The 21,610-nt window shown below is 43.2% G+C and overlaps 1 protein-coding gene across 1 annotated transcript in view; it reads left to right on the top strand.

The window, feature by feature from the left end:
* Positions 1–21,375, top strand: part of KIF6 (kinesin family member 6) — a 215,962-nt gene extending 194,587 nt beyond the window's left edge. Inside the window, exons 18-22 of the mRNA XM_054162516.1 lie at positions 741–876; positions 2,439–2,533; positions 12,787–12,876; positions 16,933–17,039; positions 21,286–21,375. Coding sequence (XP_054018491.1) covers positions 741–876; positions 2,439–2,533; positions 12,787–12,876; positions 16,933–17,039; positions 21,286–21,302 — 445 coding nt within the window. The 3' untranslated portion in view covers positions 21,303–21,375. The remainder of the gene's footprint in view (positions 1–740; positions 877–2,438; positions 2,534–12,786; positions 12,877–16,932; positions 17,040–21,285) is intronic.
* The last annotated feature ends 235 nt before the right edge of the window (positions 21,376–21,610 follow it).

Here is a 21,610-nt window from a genome sequence, read left to right as displayed (position 1 = left end):
ACACCAACAATAAAGCACAGCTAACCCAGTTGGAGAAGCGAATGAAGGCTGTATTTTACAAGCAATAATGAAATGCAATGAATATATACAAAATATACAATATTTACAATGTTATACAAGAATTTACAGGAAAGAACACAAACACTGAAATCCCCCTCTCAGAAGGATCCCACTTTGGGTTCCCCCCAAACATCTCTCCCCATCCTTCCCTTTCCCCTAGTAGTTAATTAGGCAAAAAAGGAAAAGAGAGAGAAAAGGAAATTAAGGGAAATTCATTAGTTCAAAGCAGTTGTTAAGAAAGTTAGTTTCTCTTATCTTATCTATTTCAGTTCAGGGTCACCTGCATGCTCTCTGGCCAAGAAGTGAAAAGTCAGACAGACTGAAGCTGGAGTGAGTGAGAGAAAATAATGTGAGAGAGATTTGCCATAGTACATCTCACATCTGACCAATGAAATTTGTTTGGAATTAATCTTTGTTTTCCTTTTTACACCCAAACATTCAGCAAGAGAATTCCACAGCTGCCCTTTCATTAAAGGCACAGCCTAAGCTGTCACATTAGTGAAATAAAAACTTTGTGGAATTTTCTTGTACTTAGCACCCATGAAGCACTTGTAAGATACAAGATGTCTCTTCCTAGCACCACTTAATCTGTCCCTTGCATCTCTGGTTATTGTTTTGTAGTTTCAATTTGTAAATATTCTATGTAGGATCTCTAATATACTTTCTTCTTCTCATATTAGTTATAAAGAAATGTTTGGCCACTTGAAAGGACTGAAGATAGAGATTGAGCATCTGCAGCTTCTTATGGAAAAACTCAAGATGAAGCTGCAAAAAGACTTTGAAGTCTGGTGGTCTCAAGAGGCAATCAATCTACAGGTAGGAAATATCCTCATATTTTTTCCATTTTCATGTTAATAAAACATTTCTTAAAGAAGTAGTTAATTGACAGATTAAATTTGGTGTGTGCTTATGGCAACATAAATTAGACAAACCTAATGTGAATTATACTTGTATGAAGTAAACCCATGCAAACTCCTTGAATCATAGAATCATGGAATCAATAAGGTTGGGAAAGACCTCAAAAATCATCAAGTCCAACCTGTCACCCAAGACCTCATGACTACTAAACCATGGCACCAAGTGCCATGTCCAATCCCCTCTGGAACACCTACAGGAATGGTGACTCCACCACCTCCCTGGGCAGCACATTCCAATGGCTAACAACTCTCCCTGTGAAGAACTTTCTCCTCACCTCAAGCCTAAACTTCTCCTGGCACAGCTTGAGACTGTGTCCTCTTGTTCTGGTGCTGGTTGCCTGGCAGAAGAGACCAACCCCCTCCTGACTACAACCTCCCTTCAGGTAGTTGTAAGCAGCAATAAGGTCTCTCCTCAGCCTCCTCTTCTCCAGGCTAAGCAACGACAGCTCCCTCAGCCTCTCCTCATAGGGCTTGTGTTCCAGGCCTCTCCCCAGCCTTGTTGGCCTTCTCTGGACACATTCAAGAGTCTCAATGTCCATCTTAAATTGAGTGGCCCAGAACTGGACACAGGACTCAAGGTGTGGCCCAACCAGTGCTGAGTACAGGGGCACAATGACTTCCCTGCTCCTGCTGGCCGCATTGTTCCTGATGCAGGCCAGGATGCCATTGGCCTTCTTGGCCACCTGGGCACAGTGCTGGCTCATGTTCAGCCAGCTGTCAACCAGTAGCCCCCAGGGCCCTTTCTTCCTGGCTACTCTCCAGCCACTCCAATCCCATATACTCTTTGTGAAAAAGTTATGAACAAAACAGTGTTTAGCTAGCATTTTGTTTAAACTTAAAATGTATTTTTAAGAAAAGAGCCAAAACATGAGCATTTAACATGAGGATCTGAGTAATCCATGAAGTGCCACCTAACTACTTAACTTCAAGCTATTATTGCAAAACACTATTCAAGTTAAAATCCCAAGCTGCATGAGTGGCACAGAGGGTAATGCTTTAGTCACTCTCACATCTACATAGTTAGGCTTTTCTAAGCACTGCAAGTAGCATTCTTGAATCCACTGGAGTGTAGTTTCCTCTGTCCTTTAACAGGGGAGTTGCAGGATTCAGCCTTTCATGACTCATCAGCAGAAATTAGAAAACTGGAAAAAGAAATCATTTGGACTGATTTCTTGGATTTTGAATTATCTGTACATCTGAGCTCTCAAAAAAAAAATTCAAATCTGCAGACACATGCTGTTATATATTAAAAACCTGTAATTTGAGCTTAAAAATAGTTAACCCAAATCCTAAATGCTTTTCTTTGTGTTCAGAAGTGTTTGTCTAATTGAAGAAAATACTGTATGTTCAGACTCTCTGTTTGCTGAATGAATCATTGCCTACCTTGTTGCTAAGACATGGAGGCCAATATTATGCATTCTAAAAATATCCTTTCCTACATAATTTTGTATTTCAATCTAGACCCAGCAGGAAAAGCCAGAGACAGTTAGCTCACCAAATTCTGCAACTGTTTATCCCCAATGTATCAAATCCTCACAACATCTCTCAAGTGACAGGTAAACTGGTCATTTTTCTCTTCCTTTACAGTAAGAAAATGCAGTTTTGTTGGAAGTGCAGTTCACCAGAATGCTTTTGCAAATACCACACTCAAGCAGTGCATTTCCAATTATAAGCAACATTACTGTGTAAACAATTAATTTTTATCATTCAGTTATTTTGCAATCATAGTGAAAGTAACTTATCACAGCTCACTTCTTTTGACTTCACAGAATGACTTGCCAGTCAGTTTTGCCATGGGGAGACTATATCTCCTTCGGAGTGTATTCAGTAGGCTGCAAACAAACAAGCAAACAAATTATAAACTGATTTATTATATAGCCCACATCGATTTGTTATTGTGGTGGTTTGAGCCTTAACTGGGATTTAAGAGCTCAGATAGGGGGCAAGGCTGAGAGTCCCTCCCCCGCCTCCCCCTTCCTCTTTCCCAAATGAAAGAAAAGGGCAGGGTTAAAAATAGGGAGGGATAAGGGAAGGGGGGAAAAAAAGAAAGAAAGGGGGATAAGGGAAAAGGGGAGGAGGTAAATCTACCAAGAAATAATTTGGAATCAGTTTAGAAGTAGAGGTGTAAAAATTTTCTTTAAACAATATATATATATATCTTTTTTAAAAGAACAAAAACAAACAAACAAACAAACAAAACCAATAACAAGAAGGGTTCACAAGGGTAAGGAACAAGGACGGATAGGGAATATATGCAAAACCAACAGTCCTTTGAAGAAGCATGGATGCAGCAGGGAGAAAGACTAGGCCCAACCTTGTGGCAGAGAACCAGGAAGCCAGCAGCAACATTCTTAGTCCTTTTGTCCTGGCAAGGCAGAAGCAAAAGAGAGCCAATGGCTGCAGTATCTTCCTTTTTATAGGCTTGCTGGACAGGGAGGAGGAGTGGAAAACACTACCTTGGTTTCCCCAGGGGGAAAACCACCCTTGGGGGAGAGCATGGCTCTCACAACCCCTCCACCCCCACCTTCAGAATGGGCTTAACCCATCACAGCTATTGAAAAATGTCCTGCTGCTACATTTATGCAGCATATTATTTCTCAATGATAACACATTTTTAATTGCAAAATACTGGTGCATCAGCTATAGTAGAAAAATGTAATCATCTTGGTTGTTTCATCATCAGTCACTTCTGATTTTAAAACCTTCAATTTAAATTTGCAATACTAATCTTTCTTTGCTTTCAAGTGAAATAAAGTGCAAGAAAACACAGACTTGAATGTGCTGGTTTCCATATTCATTGACCATAAATGGAGGGAATAGAATAGAATAGAATAGAATAGAATAGAATAGAATAGAATAGAATAGAATAGAATAGAATAGAATAGAATAGAATAGAATAGAATAGAATTAACCAGGTTGGAAGAGACCTTTGAGATCATAGAGTCCAACTTATCACCCAACACTAGCTAATCAACTAAACCATGGCACCAAGCACCCCATCCAGTCTCTTCCTAAACACTTCCAATGATGGTGACTCCACCACATGCCTGGGCAGCACATTCATGAGAGCTAACGACTCTCTCTGTGAAGAACTTTCTCCTCACCTCCAGCCTAAACTTCCCCTGGTGCAGCTTGAGACTGTGTCCTCTAATTGAACTAAGGATCTCATACTCAACCTTCTTGTCCCATTCTAGGGAATAACAACTTCCAGTTGATGTGCTGATGCATTGCTCAGGAGAGTCATCTCTTTTGCAGTCTAAGCTAGAATTAAAAATATGATAATTCCCAGGCACTTTCCAGTGCAACTGGAGACTGGCCTCCAGAACTGGTGATTTCTCCTCCCCCCACCCTAGCTCAGAAGCAAAACTGAATAATTGGTTCCTTTATAAATTTCTTCTAAACTTATATTTCACATGCCTTTACCATTTGTGTTTATTACTGCAGGTCAGTTCTCAGAAAAGTATGTCTAGAACGTTGAATAGAATGAGGGAAGGTACCTGATTGCTTTCAGCTGCCAAGCCTACTTTTAGAGACCTGTGCTGCCCCACATGATTTCTTGCAAACAATTCCATGAAGAGTCTCTATCTAAGTAATGGATGTGCTGGCTGAGACTGACTGGATAATCCTTGCATACATATGACAGAACCAGAGCGTTCATCTTCTTGAATTTCAATTGCAGAGGGAGTCAACATGAATATAGTTTTGTTTTCCCATCTCCAACAATATGCTTGCAATGATCTTTTGAAGTTACCTACTCTTTCCTCCTTGCATTGCCAGAAAGTTAATCTTATTTTATGCTAGGCTATTTAAACATATTTTGTACAGGTAAATTTCCAATGTGATGTACATGGAAACAGAAAACTCTTTCTGCTTTTTGTGAGGCAGGAGCTGAAGGCTTAACATCCCACTGTGTGTGAAACTTTACTTTTCCCCCTACTAGAGGCAATAATATATTAGAGTAAAAAGTTCAAATTTCACAGGCTTTGCAAGTATAAAACAGTAGAATATTTATTTCCCAAGGATTTCCATGGCCCCAGCTAACACACAAACTTTACTTACCAGTTCCCATGATTGTGTGGGATTGAGTACAGACCGTAGTTTTTCCACAGTTGTATAGTCCCAAGACACAAATGGCTGTTTGTTTCTAACCCACCTAGAAATCAAGAATCTCTTTCTCTGAAGTGATATTGCTGTCTTCACTCAGCAGAAACTGACACAAATTATGTTTGATATAATGAGATGGAAATTCTATTCAGGGGTATGTTCAATAGATATATAACAGTGAGCTGTATGGCAGAACTCTAAGACGGCTGTTGACAGAGTAAGCAAGCAGTAGAATCATTCAGACAAGCTCTTGAGTGTGAATGGATATAAATAGAATCTCCAGGATTAGGTTAGAAGTAATAAATTATCTATCTCAGCATATAAAGGTATGTTGCATAATCTTTCTTGAGTTTTATATATGTTTCAACAAAATCTTTTGATTACTGTCCAGTGCACAGCTCATGTGGACTGATATTGTCTGACAAACTTTTGGGAACATGATAGCCTCACACTGCATTTTATATTAAATCAGTTTATTAGTAAAATAACAAAAAAGGGAAACTGGTTATCCTTTTGAGGCTTAAAAAGGATATATGCATATAAAAGACACTTGATTCATGGCCAAACATGTTTTATTCAACTTAAAAACAAACAAACAAACAAACAGCTGAATTGTTAAGTGTCAAAATGAAGCTATGTTAATAAAACAGTTGAAGAGTGAGCATTTCATAGAATCATAGAATCAATAAGGTTGGGAAAGACCTCAAAGATTATCAAGTCCAACCTGTCACCCAACACCTCATGACTACTAGACCATAGAATACATAGAATACATAGAATAAACCAGGTTGGAAGAGACCTTCAAGATCATCGCGTCCAACCCATCACCAATCCAACACCGCCCAAGCAACTAACCCACAGCACCAAGCACCCTGTCAAGTCTTCTCCTAAAAACCTCCAGTGATGGCGACTCCACCACCTCCCCAGGCAGCCCATTCCAATGTGCAATCACTCTTTCTGTATAGAACTTTTTTCTAACATCCAGCCTGAACCTCCCCTGGCGCAGCCTGAGACTGTGTCCTCTTGTTCTGGTACTGCTTGCCTGGGAGAAGAGACCAACATCTGTCTGTCTACAACCTCCCTTCAGATAGTTGTAGAGAGCAATAAGGTCACCCCTGAGTCTCCTCTTCTCCAGGCTAAGCAACCCCAGCTCCCTCAGCCTCTCCTCATAGGGCTTATGTTCCAAACCCCTCACCAACTTTGTTGCTCTTCTCTGGACTCGTTCCAGCAAGTCAACATCCTTCCTAAACTGAGGGGCCCAGAACTGGACACAGTACTCGAGGTGCGGCCTAACCAGTGCAGTGTACAGGGGCAGAATGACCTCCCTGCTCCTGCTGGCCACACTGTTCCTGATGCAGGCCAGGATGCCATTGGCCCTCTTAGCTGCCTGGGCACACTGCAGGCTCATGTTCAGTCTACCGTCGACCAGCACCCCCAGGTCCCTCTCCACCTGACTGCTCTCCAGCCACTCTGACCCCAGCCTGTAGCTCTGCATGGGGTTGTTGTGGCCAATGTGCAGAACCCGGCACTTGGATGTGTTAAATCTCATGCCGTTGGACTCTGCCCATCTGCCCAGCCTGTCGAGGTCCCTCTGCAGAGCCTCTCTACCCTCCAGCAGATCAACTCCTGCGCCCAGCTTGGTGTCGTCAGCAAATTTACTGATGATGGACTCGATGCCCTCGTCCAGATCATCAATAAAGATGTTAAAGAGCATGGGGCCCAGCACTGATCCCTGGGGCACACCACTGGTGACTGGCTGCCAGCTGGATGTGGCACCATTCACTACCACTCTCTGGGCTCGGCCCTCCAGCCAGTTCCTAACCCATCGCAGTGTGGTCCCATCCAAGCCATGGGCTGACAGCTTGGCCAGGAGCTTGCTATGGGGAACGGTGTCAAAGGCCTTGCTGAGGTCCAGGTAGACTACATCCACAGGCCTCCCCACATCCACCAGGCGGGTCACCTGATCATAGAAGGAGATCAGGTTGGTCAGGCAGGACCTGCCCTTCCTAAACCCATGCTGGCTGGGCCTGATCCCTTGGCCATCCTCTAAGTGTTGTGTGATTGCACTCAGGATGACCTGCTCCATAATCTTTCCTGGTACTGAGGTCAGGCTGACAGGCCTGTAATTCCCTGGCTCATCCAAGCACCAAGTGCCACAACCAATCTTGAACACCTCTAGGGACTCCTGGTGCAGCTTGAGACTGTGTCCTCTTGTTCAGCTGCTGGTTGCCTGGGAGAAGAGACCAACCCCCTCCTGGCTACAACCTCCCTTCAGGTAGTTGTAGACAGCAAGAAGGTCTCCCCTGAGCCTCCTCTTCTCCAGGCTAAACAACTGCAGCTCCCTCAGCCTCTCCTCACAGGGCTTGTGCTCCAGGCCTCTCCCCAGCCTCACTGGCCTTCTCTGGACACATTCAAGAGTCTCAATGTCCTTCTTAACTTGAGGGGCCCAGAACTGGATACAGGACTCAAGGTGTGGCCCAACCAGTGCTGAATACAGGGACACAATGACTTCCCTGCTCCTGCTGGCCACACTATTCCTCATGCAGGCCAGGATGTCATTGGCTTTCTTGGCCACCTGGGCACACTGCTGGCTCATGTTCAGCCCCCTGTCAACGAGCAACCCCAGGTTCCTTTCTGTCTGGCTGCTCTCCAGCCACTCTGACCCCATCCTGTAGCACTGTGTGGGGTTGTTGTGACCAAAGTGCAGCACCTGGCACTTGGACTTGTTAAATTGCTTGAATCAAGCAATCAAGACCCCTTGGCTCTCCAATTTCAAAATCTTCCTGTCACTTTAGATTGCCTTGGAGATCTTCTGATTACTTTGAGCATCAGATCTTTTAACATTTATTGCCCTGAATTGCAGAATTTACTCCCTATATTAATGTTAAGTAAAACAACTGTAATGTTTCTGTATTTTGCAGCTTTTTCTGTTGTAATAGTTTTTCATTCCTGCAAATTTTCCACAATGTCACGTGATGGTTAAATATCATCTGGGAATAACATCATTGATTAATGGCTTTTCAGAGGCTTTCACATTTGGTTGGTAACAATTTAGCTTGGACAATGTATCCATGCATTTGCAAGTTAGGCCAAATTTGGTTTTGTAACCAAATGCTCAAATGTTCAGATTTTAAGCAATTTGAATCTTGCTTGCCTTTACACAGAACATCTGTTCCCTTCACATCCAAGGCTCAGACTGGAGAACTACAGCTGAGGGGTTTTAACACTGCAAACATTGCACACCTTCAAATTTTACGCTCTCCATTTTAATCCACTTCATTTCCCAATTTTTTTTCAGCTGGCAAACCAAGCATTCATACCATGACACCCATTACCTCTCCAAATCCTCTACCCTATGTGCTAGATGGTCAGGCCATAGAATCAGAATCATATAGGCTGGAAAAGATCTTTAAGATCATCAAGTCCAACCATTAATCTAACACTACACATGTGCCTGAGCACCATGTCTACATATATTTAAACAGCTCCAGCAATGACAATTTAACCACTTCCCTGTGCAGCCTGTTCCAGTTCCTGACAACCCTTTCAGTGAAGAAATTTTTCCTAATTACAGAATATTAGAGGTTGGTAGGGGCCTCCAGAGATCATCGAGTCCAACCCTCCTGCCAAAAGCAGGATCAATTAGGGTAATCCGCACAGGAATGCCTCCAGAATGCCTCCAGAATGACTCCAGAGAAGGAGACTTCACCACCTCACTGGGCAGCCTGTTCCAGTGCTCCTCAGTGTAAAGAAGTTTCTCCTCATGTTGAGGTGAAACCTTCTATGTTCAAGTTTGTATCTATTGTTCCTTGTCTTATTATTGTGCACCACTGAAAAGAGCTTGGCCCCCTCCACTCGACACCCACTCCTCAGATATTTATAGACATTCATGAGACCCCCCCCCCACTCTTCTCAAGACTAAACAGCCCCAGCTCTCTCAGTCTCTCTTCATAGGGGAGGTGCTCAAGTCCCCCAATCATCCTTGTGACTCTCTGTTGGATTCTGTCCAGCAGATCCCTGTCTCTCTGGAATTGGGAAGCCCAAAACCGGACACACCTCCCTAGATCTGCTGGACACACTTTTCTTGATGCATCCCAGGATACCATTGGCCCTCTTAGCCACAAGGGGAGATTGTTGTCCCATGGAGAACTTGCTGTCCACTATGACTCCAAGGTCTTTCTCCATGGAGCTGCTCTCCAGCATGGCAGCCCCTAACCTGTACTGGTGCCTGCTATTATTCCTCCCCAGGTGCATGACCCTCACTGGTCCTTATTGAACTTCTTGAGGTTTGCCTGCACCCAGCTCTCCAGCCTGTCCAGATCTTGTTGGATGGCTGCACAGCCTGACAGGATGTCAGCCACCCCTCACCCCTTAGTTTTGTATCATCAGCAAACTTGTTGATGGTACTCTCAGTTCCCTCATTCTGGTCATTAATAAGGACATTGAACAAAACTTGGCCCAGTACTGATCCCTGGGGAACACCACTGGCCACAGACCTCTTAGCTGACTCTGTGCTGCTTCTGAACTCTGTTGTTGAACCAGTTTGCAACCTGCCTTATGGACCAAGGGGCCCAAAACGGAACACAGTATTTGAGGTGTGGCTTCACCGCTGCTGAGTATAGGGAGACAATCACTTCCTCGGTCCTGCTGGCTACACTATTCCTGATACAGGCCAGAATGCTGTTGGCCTTCTTGGCCACCTGAGCACACTGCTGGCTCATGTTCAGCCAGCCATCAACCAGCAACCCCAGGTCCTTTTCCTCTAGGCAGCTTTCCAGCCACTGTTCCCCAAGCCTGTAGCATTGCATGGTGGCGTTGTGACCCAGGTGCAAGACCTGGCACATGGCCTTTTTGAATCTCATACGATAGATCATTGATCTGGCCCATTGATCCATCCTGTACAGATCCCTCTGCAGGGCCTTGCTACCTTTGAGCAGATCAACACTCACACCCAGTTTGGTGTTCTCTGCAAACTTACTGTCATGGATTGAGTTGAATCTGCTGCTATTATTAATACTATGCTGCAGTGATGCCACCTTCAAAATTGAGAGGACTAACTGGAGCAAAATTTTGTGGAGCTTGAAGTTCAGATTTCAGCATGGGAGGCTCCCTGTTCCAGTTGCTGGTGCTGTGTTCCATATTCTTGGGTGTTGGCTGCTTTCCACAGGCATGTGGGTGTGGGACAGCAGTGGGTTTGGTTTTCTGTTTTATGCTGGGTTTTTTTCACTGTGCTCCTTCTGTAAACAAGCTAAGCTAAGGTGATGACACATTGCATTATTAGATTAATTAGATTATTAGCTAGGGTGATTATGATAGCTTCTGTTATATTAAACTTTATCTTATATCTTTATCTGAACCCTGAATTTTGTGTGTTACTCTTCCCCTCATTTTTTTTGTCAAGGGAGCAAGCAGGTTAGCCCTTGTGCTAACCCATTACACTTACTGAGGATGTACTCAATCCCCTCATCCATGTCATTATCTTTAATCTCCATGGAAAGCAGGAATGTTAGTGAAGTTGTCAGGAAACAGTGCTTTGACACTTCATAAATTATTGCTGTCTACAACTACCTGAAGGGAGCTTGCAGCCAGGTGGGGGTTGGTCTCTTCTCCCAGGCAACCAGCACCAGAACAAGAGGACACAGTCTCAAGCTGCACTAGGGGAAGTTTAGGCTTGAGGTGAGGAGAAAGTTCTTCACAGAAAGAGTTGTTTGCCATTGGAATGGGCTGTCCAGGGATGTGGAGTCACAATCACTGGAGGTGTTTAGGAAGAGACTGGATAGGGTACTTGGTGACATGGTTTAGTTGATTAGATGGTGTTGGATGATAGGTTAGACTCAATTATCTCAAAGGTCTTTTCCAACCTGGTTAATTCTGTTCTATTCTATTCTATTCTATTCTGGGCATCATCTCACTCAGTCTTAGAGGGTTTTTAATACCCCATTCATCAGGTGCCCTGTTCTCCCCATGCACTCTAAGGCAAGATTTAGCATATTGTCCAGAGTCCAGAAATCCACTTGAACCACACCTGAAGTGTCTAGATTTTTTTTTTCCTTTTAAATAGGTCTGGATCCAAATCGTCTTTAAAGTGGGGATCTAGCAATTTTGGAGAATAATATTCATTTGAATTCAATAAACTACTTCAGCTGATACTATTCTTTTCTTGACAAAAAAAATAAAGGCAAAGAAGCTTATTTCATCAAAAAAATAAAGCAATGAACAAGGATCACATTAAGTCACATCACCTCATGTTTGTTGCAGGCTAAGAACAGAGTCATGAATGGTTACTAAGGTTCAGCTGATGTGTAGTGAAACCATGGTTATATGACCTGCATGCCTAGGTATCTCAGGGCACAGATAGGGTCACAGTATCACAGTATCACCAAGGTTGGAAGAGACCTCGAGGATCATAGAGTCCAACCTGTCACCACAAACCCCATGACTAGACCATGGCACCAGGTGCCAAGTCCAATCTCGTCTTGAAGACCTCGAGGGATGGTGACTCCACCACCTCCCCGGGCAGCACATTCCAATGACTAATGACTCTCGGTGAAGAACTTTCTCCTCCCCTTTTAGAAAGCTGAATTTAAGACCCCAAATCACTTAGTTTTTAAGAGCTACCATATCAATGGGAAAAAATGTTCAGGGTATTCTAAAGCAGAACTATGATGGGAAGTTCCCAGATAATGTTACGCTTATAGTAGGTAATAACATCACATCCTTTCTAGCTCCTATGATATGTAGGTGAAATAGAGAATTGGGATATTATTAACCTTAAGTATAATATTGCATTAGTTGAATTACATTGAGTCTTGAGGTTATTTTAATCCATTTAGGCAGGTGCAAATGGTATGGGACTTGAGGAGTTAAAGAGAAACATTCCATAAACTTGGAGCTGTTCGCTTGAAAGTCACTTATACTCTTGGGTGCAATATCTTCTGCAAAACTGAACCTGGCACAGTGTAATAGAGTAAAATTTTAGTAATAAATTTCTTTCCGAGTTCTCTGCCAGAAATATCAATTCATCAGCCAACAGTGAACTGCTGCAGACTTAGAAAAGCAAGAACTTGCCAATCCTGCCATCTACTGGAAGAATCCTACAACTGATTGTCCCCGCCGAGATAGGCGCCAGATCCATCGGCATACACAATCCCCGGGGAAAGGAGGGAGTTTTTAGATGTCCTATGGCAGAAGTCTGCCTTTCTAGCAGAGAGGTTCCTTGATAGCAGTATCTGCAGGAACAGGAGCGCACAACAGCTGTTTGCAATTTGTCTGTAAGCAACAATCCACATCCTGAAGTTCTCACTGAGTTTTATCCAGTCTCCCACTGATTTTGGTAATAATTTGCCTGACTAAAGATAGAATGGAAAATGAGCTAAGGCCTCACATGGCTAATAGTCAATTTAGGAACTAAATATACCATTACAAACTGTACATCAGATGCAATTAAGTGCTTTACAAGCTGTGCTTAGAAGGAAAATGCTAAACATATAATCTGTAGGAGTTTGCCTTTTTTATTATGTTTTTTTGGTAGCCATATTCTCTATATAAACCTGATAATCACATGATTTCAACTGAAAAGCCTCTTCCAGTGAACAAGTGCTTTATAGAGATAAAACAGCTTGGAAAACAGCTTATTTGTAGTTATTTAGTGTGTATTATGTTAGTGTGTGGCTATAGTCTTTCCTTCATCCTGCTCCCATTCCAGTTCTTCAGAGACCACAAGAGTCAGCCCCAATGAAAATCCTCCTAGGAAGGACAATTCAATTACTTCAAGCAACCCTACTTTAAAAACAAGGTAAGAAGTACCTGGGCTATTCAGAGGGAAAAGTAAACCAGCAAGTAATATAATACCTAGATAACTCACTGTCAGTCTCATTAACAACAGTCTCCTCAGTCTCCTCTAAAACCACACCAAAGTTGTCCTTTAGCTTTGTGCCAAGTAGTTGTATCATCATTGTTTAAGAGGTGGTTTCTTGTTTGGCCTGAGGCTTTTTTCCCCCATGAGCTCATGAATACTCCTGACCTCACCTTCTCAGCAAGAGAAATGGACTCTGAAAGAGTAAAAGAAATCATCGGAAAGGAAGAGAGATGTAAATACTGCAGAATGCAGAGACTATTTTTTTAAATTCTCATGATTTTATCCTTAAAAGATTTTGAATCTCCCTCCTACAAATTATTCTAGTAAAATGAAATGACACCAGCAGCCCAGCTGTGTCAGGCTTGGCAAAGGTTACATGCCATATTTTCTCAAAAAACATCCTACTTTGTGAGAGCACAAACTGCTACTGCTTCTCTGTCTTCTCCAGCGTGGTCATTTTCAGGTTCTTCTCTCCCACCAAACAACATGGGTGGCCAGCAGGAGCAGGGAAGTCATTCTGCCCCTGGACTCAGCACTGGTTACGCCACCCCTTGAGTCCTGTGCCCAGTTCTGGGCCCCTCAGTTTAGGAAAGATGTTGAGTTGCTGGAAGGTGTCCAGAGAAGGGCAACAAAGCTGGGGAGGGGTTTGGGGCACAAGCCCAATGAGGAGAGGCTGAGGGAGCTGAGGTTGCTCAGCCTGGAGAGGAGGAGGCTCAGAGGAGACCTTGCTGTCTACAACTACCTGAAGGGAGGTTGTAGCCAGGTGGGTGTTCGTCTCTTCTCCCAGGCAACCAGCAGTTGAACAAGAGGACACAGTCTCAAGCTGCACCAGGGGAGGTTTAGGCTGGATGTTAGGAAGAAGTTCTTTGCAGAAAGAGTGATTGGCCATTGGAATGTACTGCCCAGGGAGGTGGTGGAGTCACCATCACTGGAAGTGTTTAAATAGAGACTGGATGAGGCACTTAGTGCCATGGTTTAGTTGATTAGATGGTGTTGGGTGATAGGTTGGTCTTGATGGTCTCTGAGGTCTCTTCCAGCCTGTTTAATTCTGTATTTCCTGTTCTAAGTATGCTTCCAGAAGCTACATTATTACTGTGCTCAACAGTTACAGGGTTTCATTTTCCAAGCAGTCTGTAGAATAGCAACAAATCATGGAAAATCTAATCCCCTAAACCCTAATGTTTTAAACTGAATTTGGGTTTAAGGAAAAGAGAAGGTAAAACAGAATTTAGACAATACCTTCTCAAATATATTGTGTATTTTTTATGTTGTTGCTAACTGAATTAAAAGCAGTAAGAGAATAGGCCTTTATTGGTGTTCTGAGATCACCTTGTAAACGTTTTCCATTATGGTTCACTAATTCGGCAAGTGAGGACTTAAATAGTAGCACAAAGACAAGGATATCAGACATCTGTTTATGTAGGCACAATGACATTCTCCTGCAATAGTCAGTAAGAAACAGTGGAAAGAACTGTAATTACTAAGGTAGGATATGTGGGGGGAAAAAATACGTTCTCCCTTCAGTTCTGCTTGTCCTTCCATGTTGTACTTTTTGCTACTCTATTTGTTATTTCACTATTAATGCTTTATCTTCAAACAAGGCTAAAGACACAGGGCCAAATTCTTAGCTTTCTTAGCTGATTGAGATAGCTTCATTGTACTGTACCACCTTATACCACTGGAGGGGGTCTATCAAAAGCAAAATCACAGATTTAACTTCATAGACAAAATATCTCAGCTGGAACTGGAGGCTCAGCAGCACAAAGAAGTTGCATCTGTCAGTAAATGCTATATATGACTATTTACTATAACATATGTATGAAAACTTACAGTAGGCAAAAATACTATCATAGAATCAATAAGGCTGGAAGAGATCTCAAGGATCATCAAGTCCAACCTGTCACCCAGCACCTCATGACTACTAAACCATGGCTTCAAGTTCTACATCCAATCCCCTCTTGAACACCTCCAGGGATGGTGACTCCACCACCTCCCTGGGCAGCCCATTCCAATGACGAATGACTCTCTTTGTGAAGAACTTTCTCCTCTCCTCCAGCCTAAACTTCCCCTGGCGCAGCTTGAGACTGTGTCCTCTTGTTCTGGTGCTGATTGACTGGGAGAAGAGACCAACTCCCTCCTGGCTACAACCTCCCTTCAGGTAGTTGTAGACAGCAATGAGGTCTCCCCTGAGCCTCCTCTTCTCCAGGCTAAACAACCCCAGCTCCCTCAGCCTCTCCTCATAGGGCTTGTGCTTGAAGCCTCTCACCAGCTTTGTTGCCCTTCTCTGGACACATTCAAGAGCCTCAATGTCCTTAAATTGAGGGGCCCAGAGCTGGACACAGGACTCAAGGTGTGACCTAACCAGTGCTGAGTACAGGGGCACAATGACTTCCCTGCTCCTGCTGGCCAGACTATTCCTAATGCAGGCCAGGATGCCATTGGCCATCTTGGCCACCTGGGCACACTGCTGGCTCATGTTCAGCCAGCTGTCAATCGGTACTCCCAGGTCCTTTTCTGTCTGGCTGCTCTCCATCCACTTTGACCCCAGCCTGTAGAACTGCATGGGGTAGTTGTGCAGCACCCAGCACTTGGACTTGTTGAATGCCATCATGTTGGACTTTGCCCATCTGTCCAACCTGTCAAGGTCCCTCTGCAGAGCCCTTCTACCCTCTTACAGACCAACACCTGCTCCCAACTTGTTGTCATCTTCAAATTTACTGAAGACTGACTCAATCCCCTCATCCAGATCGTCAGTGAAGATACTGAACAGGACTGGGGCACACCACTACTGACTGGCTGCCAGCTGGATGTGGCACCATTCACCACCACTCTCTGGGCTCAGCCCTCCAGCCAGTTCCTAACCCATCTCAGAGTGCTGCTGTCCAAGCCAGGGGCTGACAGCTTGGCCAGGAGTTTGCTGTGGGGGAAGGTGTCAAAGGCTTTGCTGACGTCCGGGTAGACAACATCCACAGGCCTCCCCACATCCACCAGGCAGTCACCTGATCATAGGAGATCAGGTTGTTGAGACAGGACCTGCCCCAAATCCATGTTGGTGGGACCTGATCCCTTGGCCATCCTTCAGGTGTGCAGTGATTGCCCCCAAGATGACCTGTTCCATAATCTTGCCTGACACTGAGGTCAGGCTGACAGGCCTGTAGTTTCCAGTGGTTTTTCCTAAAGCAAACTCATGGCATAGTCTCTTCCCTCATTTCTTTGGTAAATCCACTATACTAGGCTTTTCTGCGTGACAGTAAGTCTTTGATTCAGCTGTAACGTACCTTTAAATCTTTGTGAGAGGTTTTACAGCTGCTAAGCATGTAGCCCTATCAGACTAAAAATATATTGGCTCATTTTAAGAACCTGAATAACAGAATTAAGAAGTCCTGAGCTTGATTGTCCTCTGAACTGTGCCATCTCTAACAATGTATGCTGGGGCTGCTTAGCCTGGAGAAGAGGAGGCTCAGAGGAGACCTTATTGCTGTCTACAATTACCTGAAGGGAGATTGTAGCCAGGTGGGGGTTGGTCTCTTCTCCCAGGCTACTAGCACCAGAACAAGAGGACACAGTCTTAAGCTGCACCAGGGGAGGTTTAGGCTGAATGTTAGGAAGTTCTTCCCAGAAAGAGTGATTGCCCATTGGAATGGGCTGCCCAGGGAGGTGGTGGAGTCACCATCACTGGAGGTGTTTAGGGAGAGACTGGATGGGGTGCTTGGTGCCATGGTTTAATTGATTAGATGGTGTTGGGTGATAGGTTGGAGTCAATGATCTCAAAGGTCTTTTCCAACCTGGTTTTTCTATTCTATTCTATGCTATGTTATGCTATGTTGTGCTATGCTATGCTGTGCTGTGCTGTGCTGTGCTATTCTGTTTTATCTGTTTATCTGTTTTATCTGAAGAACACAGTCCTCCATACTGAAAAGAGAGAGGAGATAATAGAGTGGAAAAGTAACCTACTTACTTTGTTTGGTACACAAGTATACTTTCTTTTCTCAGGACCCCACCAAAGTCAAGTACTTCTGTTCCTCTAACTGGAGACAACCAGGCTGATGCTGACATCCTAGCTTTCATTAAAGCAAGACAGAACATCCTACAAAAGAAAGGTAAATCCTGCCAAAAAATAGGAAGCCAAGCCAGAATCTCCAGTACAGTGTTTTAAGCCAAAATAGCTTTAGTTCACATTTACAATGAAGCAAGTGGCTTAAGTTTTACTACCTTATCTTATCAGCTGTTCTAAGTACTTGAGGTTCTTAACACGTATTTAATGTAGTAGCTCAATGCTGCAGTGTAAAACTATGAAGGCTGTCCTTCTCAGCCATCACCAGTGAACTTCTGGTGCATGCATGTCTGTGCATCTTGCATAATGTATTTGTTTACACTTAAGTAAATTAATTTGACTGTGTTTTCTTGATGTCTACAAAAAAAAAAAATACCTCCACTTTTTTCTGTATACTTTTTCTGGCCTGGTTTGCAGCTGTTAAAAATTTAGCTGCAACAATGGACACCAAAGATTGCACAAATGATTGCACTGTGTCTCATGTGGTAGACTGGCCCTCTGCATCTAGAAGAGTATGCCCTTAACAGGTATTTCCCTATATCAAGGTCTAGTGAAACTTTCTATGGGTATTTGTCACTAAGCCAGGCACTGAGTACAATCATAGGTAGGCAATAAAGTTCATTCTTTGGTGTAGATAAGTACACAGGAAGCAGAAAGCAATAAATACACAGCAGTGGCACTGCAAGGTAGCCTAAAAGTGCTAAAAGTAATTCATCATGATAAAGAAAAATGACACATGATTTTTATTGTTTTCTTTCTTTATCTATCTATCTATCTTAGTTTCTAGTGGCAGCAACCAATTAGAGATGAAAGTGTTAGCAGTCAGTGGAGCAATAACTTTCCATTAGCGCTTGAGTGCTGATGACAGCATTATTCAACAAGCTGTCAGCTCCTGGCAGATGGTGTTAGCATTGTCACAAAGTGAGGTTTCAGTGTCATACTGCTTATCAGAAAACTGTCAGATAAACACACAGTGGCAGAAAGAAACAGCCTCCCTTACACTCACCTAAAACAAACACTTAACATACATGGGCTTTGGGATCCCTGTTTTTCTTTATTTAGAAAAGCTGTTGTCAGGTTTCTTCCACAAGTTGAATTTATAGGCAGCTCACCAGAGCACAGTTAGAGACAAGCACACACAAGAAACTTTTCAGGCCTTTAGAAGGACCAAATATGCTTCATTCATGTGAAACACAGTAATCTTAACTAACAACAACTCATCTTGTCCTGTGGTGGTGGGGTCACCGTCGCTGGGGGTGTTCAGGGCGAGGCTTGACAGGATGCTTGGTTGTATGGTTTAGTTGATTGGGTGGTGTTGGGTGATGGGTTGGACATGGTGATCTCGAGGGTCTCTTCCAACCTGGTTAATTCTATTCTATTCTATTCTATTCTATTCTATTCTATTCTATTCTATTCTATTCTATTCTATTCTATTCTAAATCATACCATATCATGCATGTCTCTCTCAAATGCCTTTTCTGTCCCTTTCAGCCATGGGCTGTTATTGCCACCAGATTCAGAAGGGACTAGGTATTATCAACTTTGACAACTATTAGACCCCAAGTTATAAAAGGGATTTTTGCAGAATAAAGGACATTCAACACATGGAATTGTTCTGAAGTTCACTTAAATATGTGCTACATGCTGCCCTAAGTAGCCAAAAAGTAGCAGTGCCTATCACTAAGCATGGGCAGGGGAGTAAGAAGTAAAGAGGCTTCCTAAGTACAACTTGCATATTACAAACATGTAGGTACCTGATGTGTCATAGGTAAGAGACAGCTCAGCAGGAAGTTCTGAGGAAGATTTGGAGTTAACCTGGCAGATAAAAGATGGCTTTTATTCCTTGACTGCTTGTGAGGAAGAGAAAAACCTCACAGATCTGAAGGATGGAGCCAGTGATAGCAGGAACCATTGATTGGGGGGGAAAACTGTAAATTCTAATTTAGCAAGGCAAAGGAAGGTAAAAGCTATGGATTAGTACTACTAAGGAAATATTTCATGCTTCAGCACTGCAGTGAAAGCTGAAGACATTTATGTGGTGCAGTGGTAGCCTTTCTAACTGGGAGAAGAAAATGGGCAGCAAAACTCTGTTATTCCCATATCTGTGATAGTCTTATGCATCCCCTCTTCCTGTGAGCACATCACTCATTCCTGATTTATTTCTAGACTAGAAGGAAACAAGAGGTTCAGTAACTGCTCTAGTGTTTGTGCATTGTTGGCTCTATGGAGTTTCTAACAACAGTTGCATCCAGTGCAAACAACTGGAGAAATTTCTTCTTGGAAGTGAGGATGGGGATTTAGTTTTATGCATAAAGGAAAGCTATCAGAGGAAGTGGAGAGTTAAGCAGAAAGGAAGAGTAGAAGAAGAAAGAATGTATTCTGACTGAATATTTTTTGGGGGAAAAGTTATGTGCTACCAGTCTCACACAAAACTTTTCCTCGATAAATTTCAAACATATACAAAATAAACCACAAAGAAATTAATTGCCCAGAGTCACTGAGTTGCATCAAACAGCTTCTTATGGAAGCTAAGGGTACTGATTCCAGTACTCTCTTGTCTCCTCCTCAAATTCTCCATCTGAGATGGAGAAGCATTTCTTCATTTTCAGGCCCCATCCTGTTCAATCTCTTTATTGATGATCTGGATGAGGGGATTGAGTCCATCATCAGTAAATTTGCAGGTGACACCAATCTGGGAGCAGGTGTTGATCAGTTAGAGGGTAGGAGAGCTTTCAGAGGGACCTTGACAGGCCGGAGAGATGGGCAGAGTCCAAGGGCATGAGATTTAACACATCTAGGTGCTGGATTCTACACATTGGCCACAACAACCCCATGCAGTGCTACAGGCTGGGGTCAGAGTGGCTGGAAAGTGGCCAGGCAGAAAGGGACCTGGGGGTACCGGTCAATAGTAGGCTGAACATGAGCCTGCCTAGGTGGTCAAGAAGGCCAATGGCATCCTGGCCTGCATCAGGAATATTGTGGCCAGCAGGAGCAGGGAAGTCATTGTGCCTCTGTACTCAGCACTGGTTAGGCTACACCTTGAGTCCTGTGTCCAGTTCTGGGCTCCTCAGTTTAGGAAAGATGTTGAGTGGCTGGAATGTGTCCAGAGAAGGGCAACAAAGTTGGTGAGGGGTCTGGAGCACAAGCCCTTTGAGGAGAGGCTGAGGGTTGCTGGGGTTGCTTAGCCTGGAGAAGAGGAGGCTCAGGGGAGACCTTATTGCTGTCTACAGCCACCTGAAGGGAGGTTGTAGCCAGGTGGGAGTTGGTCTCTTCTCCCAGGCACCCAGCACCAGAACAAGAGGACACAGTCTCAAGCTGCACCAGGGGAAGTTTAGGCTGGAGGTTAGGAAGAAGTTCTTCATAGAAAAAGTGATTGGCCATTGAAATGTGCTGCCCAGGGAGGTGGTGAAGTCACCATCACTGGAGGTGTTTAGGAAGAGACTGGATGGGGCGCTTGGTGCCATGGTTTAGTTGATTAGGTAGTGTTGGGTGATAGGTTGGACTTGATGATCTCGAAGGTCTCTTCCAACCTGGTTAATTCTATTCTATTCTATTCTATTCTATTCTATTCTATTCTATTCTATTCTATTCTATTCTATTCTATTCTATTCTATTCTATTCTATTCTATTCTATTCTATTCTATTCTCCACACAAAGTGTACTGCAGGTAACAACATGAGAAAGCACAGGTTCAGCCAAACCAAAGTCTGCTAGGCCTAAAATATGTCAACATGCTTACTGCACTTTCCTTTATTGATCCTCACCCTTTCACACTGTTAAATCAGTATCTTAGAGGCAAACTCAGGGCCCCACTTTACACTATCTAGGAGTGGGGAAAAATGTGTGCAGAAGCCAACGAAGTGGAAAATAAGGCTCACAAACAGAAAGCATGGGAATGCTCAGTATCCTTAGTAACAATAATTCAAGGGAGGGAATGATAGGTCCCAGTGGAGATTATTACCTCAAGGTTTATAGGTTATTACCATTTGGTTTCAAAACAGAGCAGAATTAAAGCAGGTACATACAAAGGAGCTTGCTGGGATTATTAGAGCATTGTAGTTACATTGGAAAGCTTCTTTCAAAGGGCTATTCTGCAAACACACTTTTGTGGCCTTATTTAGTTTCAAAGTAGGGAAATTAAAATACAGAAGGGTAGATGAATGTCTTTTTGTCTTGAAAGTTTTAAATTAACAAGATTTGTGTGTGTGTGTGTTTGTGTGTCTCTGATGTTTGTTTTAAAACTGACAAGACAACCTGAACTATATCCTAATGTATTCTTTTTCTCCTTTCAGGCTTGGGAAACAAATGAAATTCTTGTTGCAGTCCACTATTTCCATCTAGAAACAGTTAATGGCCTTTATTCTTTCCCTTCCTCTTCTTTTTAAAAACAGGTATGAATAGACTTCAGGTTTAATTGGTAAAGGTATAGAAATTACTTGTCTTCGGCAGCAAAATCCATTGCTCCAAAGAATTATACTCAGTATCTTCAGCTTGCATTAAGATTAAGCAAGACTAAAATAACCAATGAAGAGTTTGGCAAATATGTTTGTTTATTGAGATTCATTGTATGTTTTCCAAATGTTAAATTTACCTAGTGAATTAATAGTCTTCTGCATC

The sequence above is a fragment of the Dryobates pubescens genome, chromosome 6 (assembly GCF_014839835.1).
Source record: "Dryobates pubescens isolate bDryPub1 chromosome 6, bDryPub1.pri, whole genome shotgun sequence".
Taxonomy (NCBI): domain Eukaryota; kingdom Metazoa; phylum Chordata; class Aves; order Piciformes; family Picidae; genus Dryobates; species Dryobates pubescens.
Note: the sequence above shows the minus strand (reverse complement) of the source record. Positions and strands in the feature narration are given on the sequence as shown.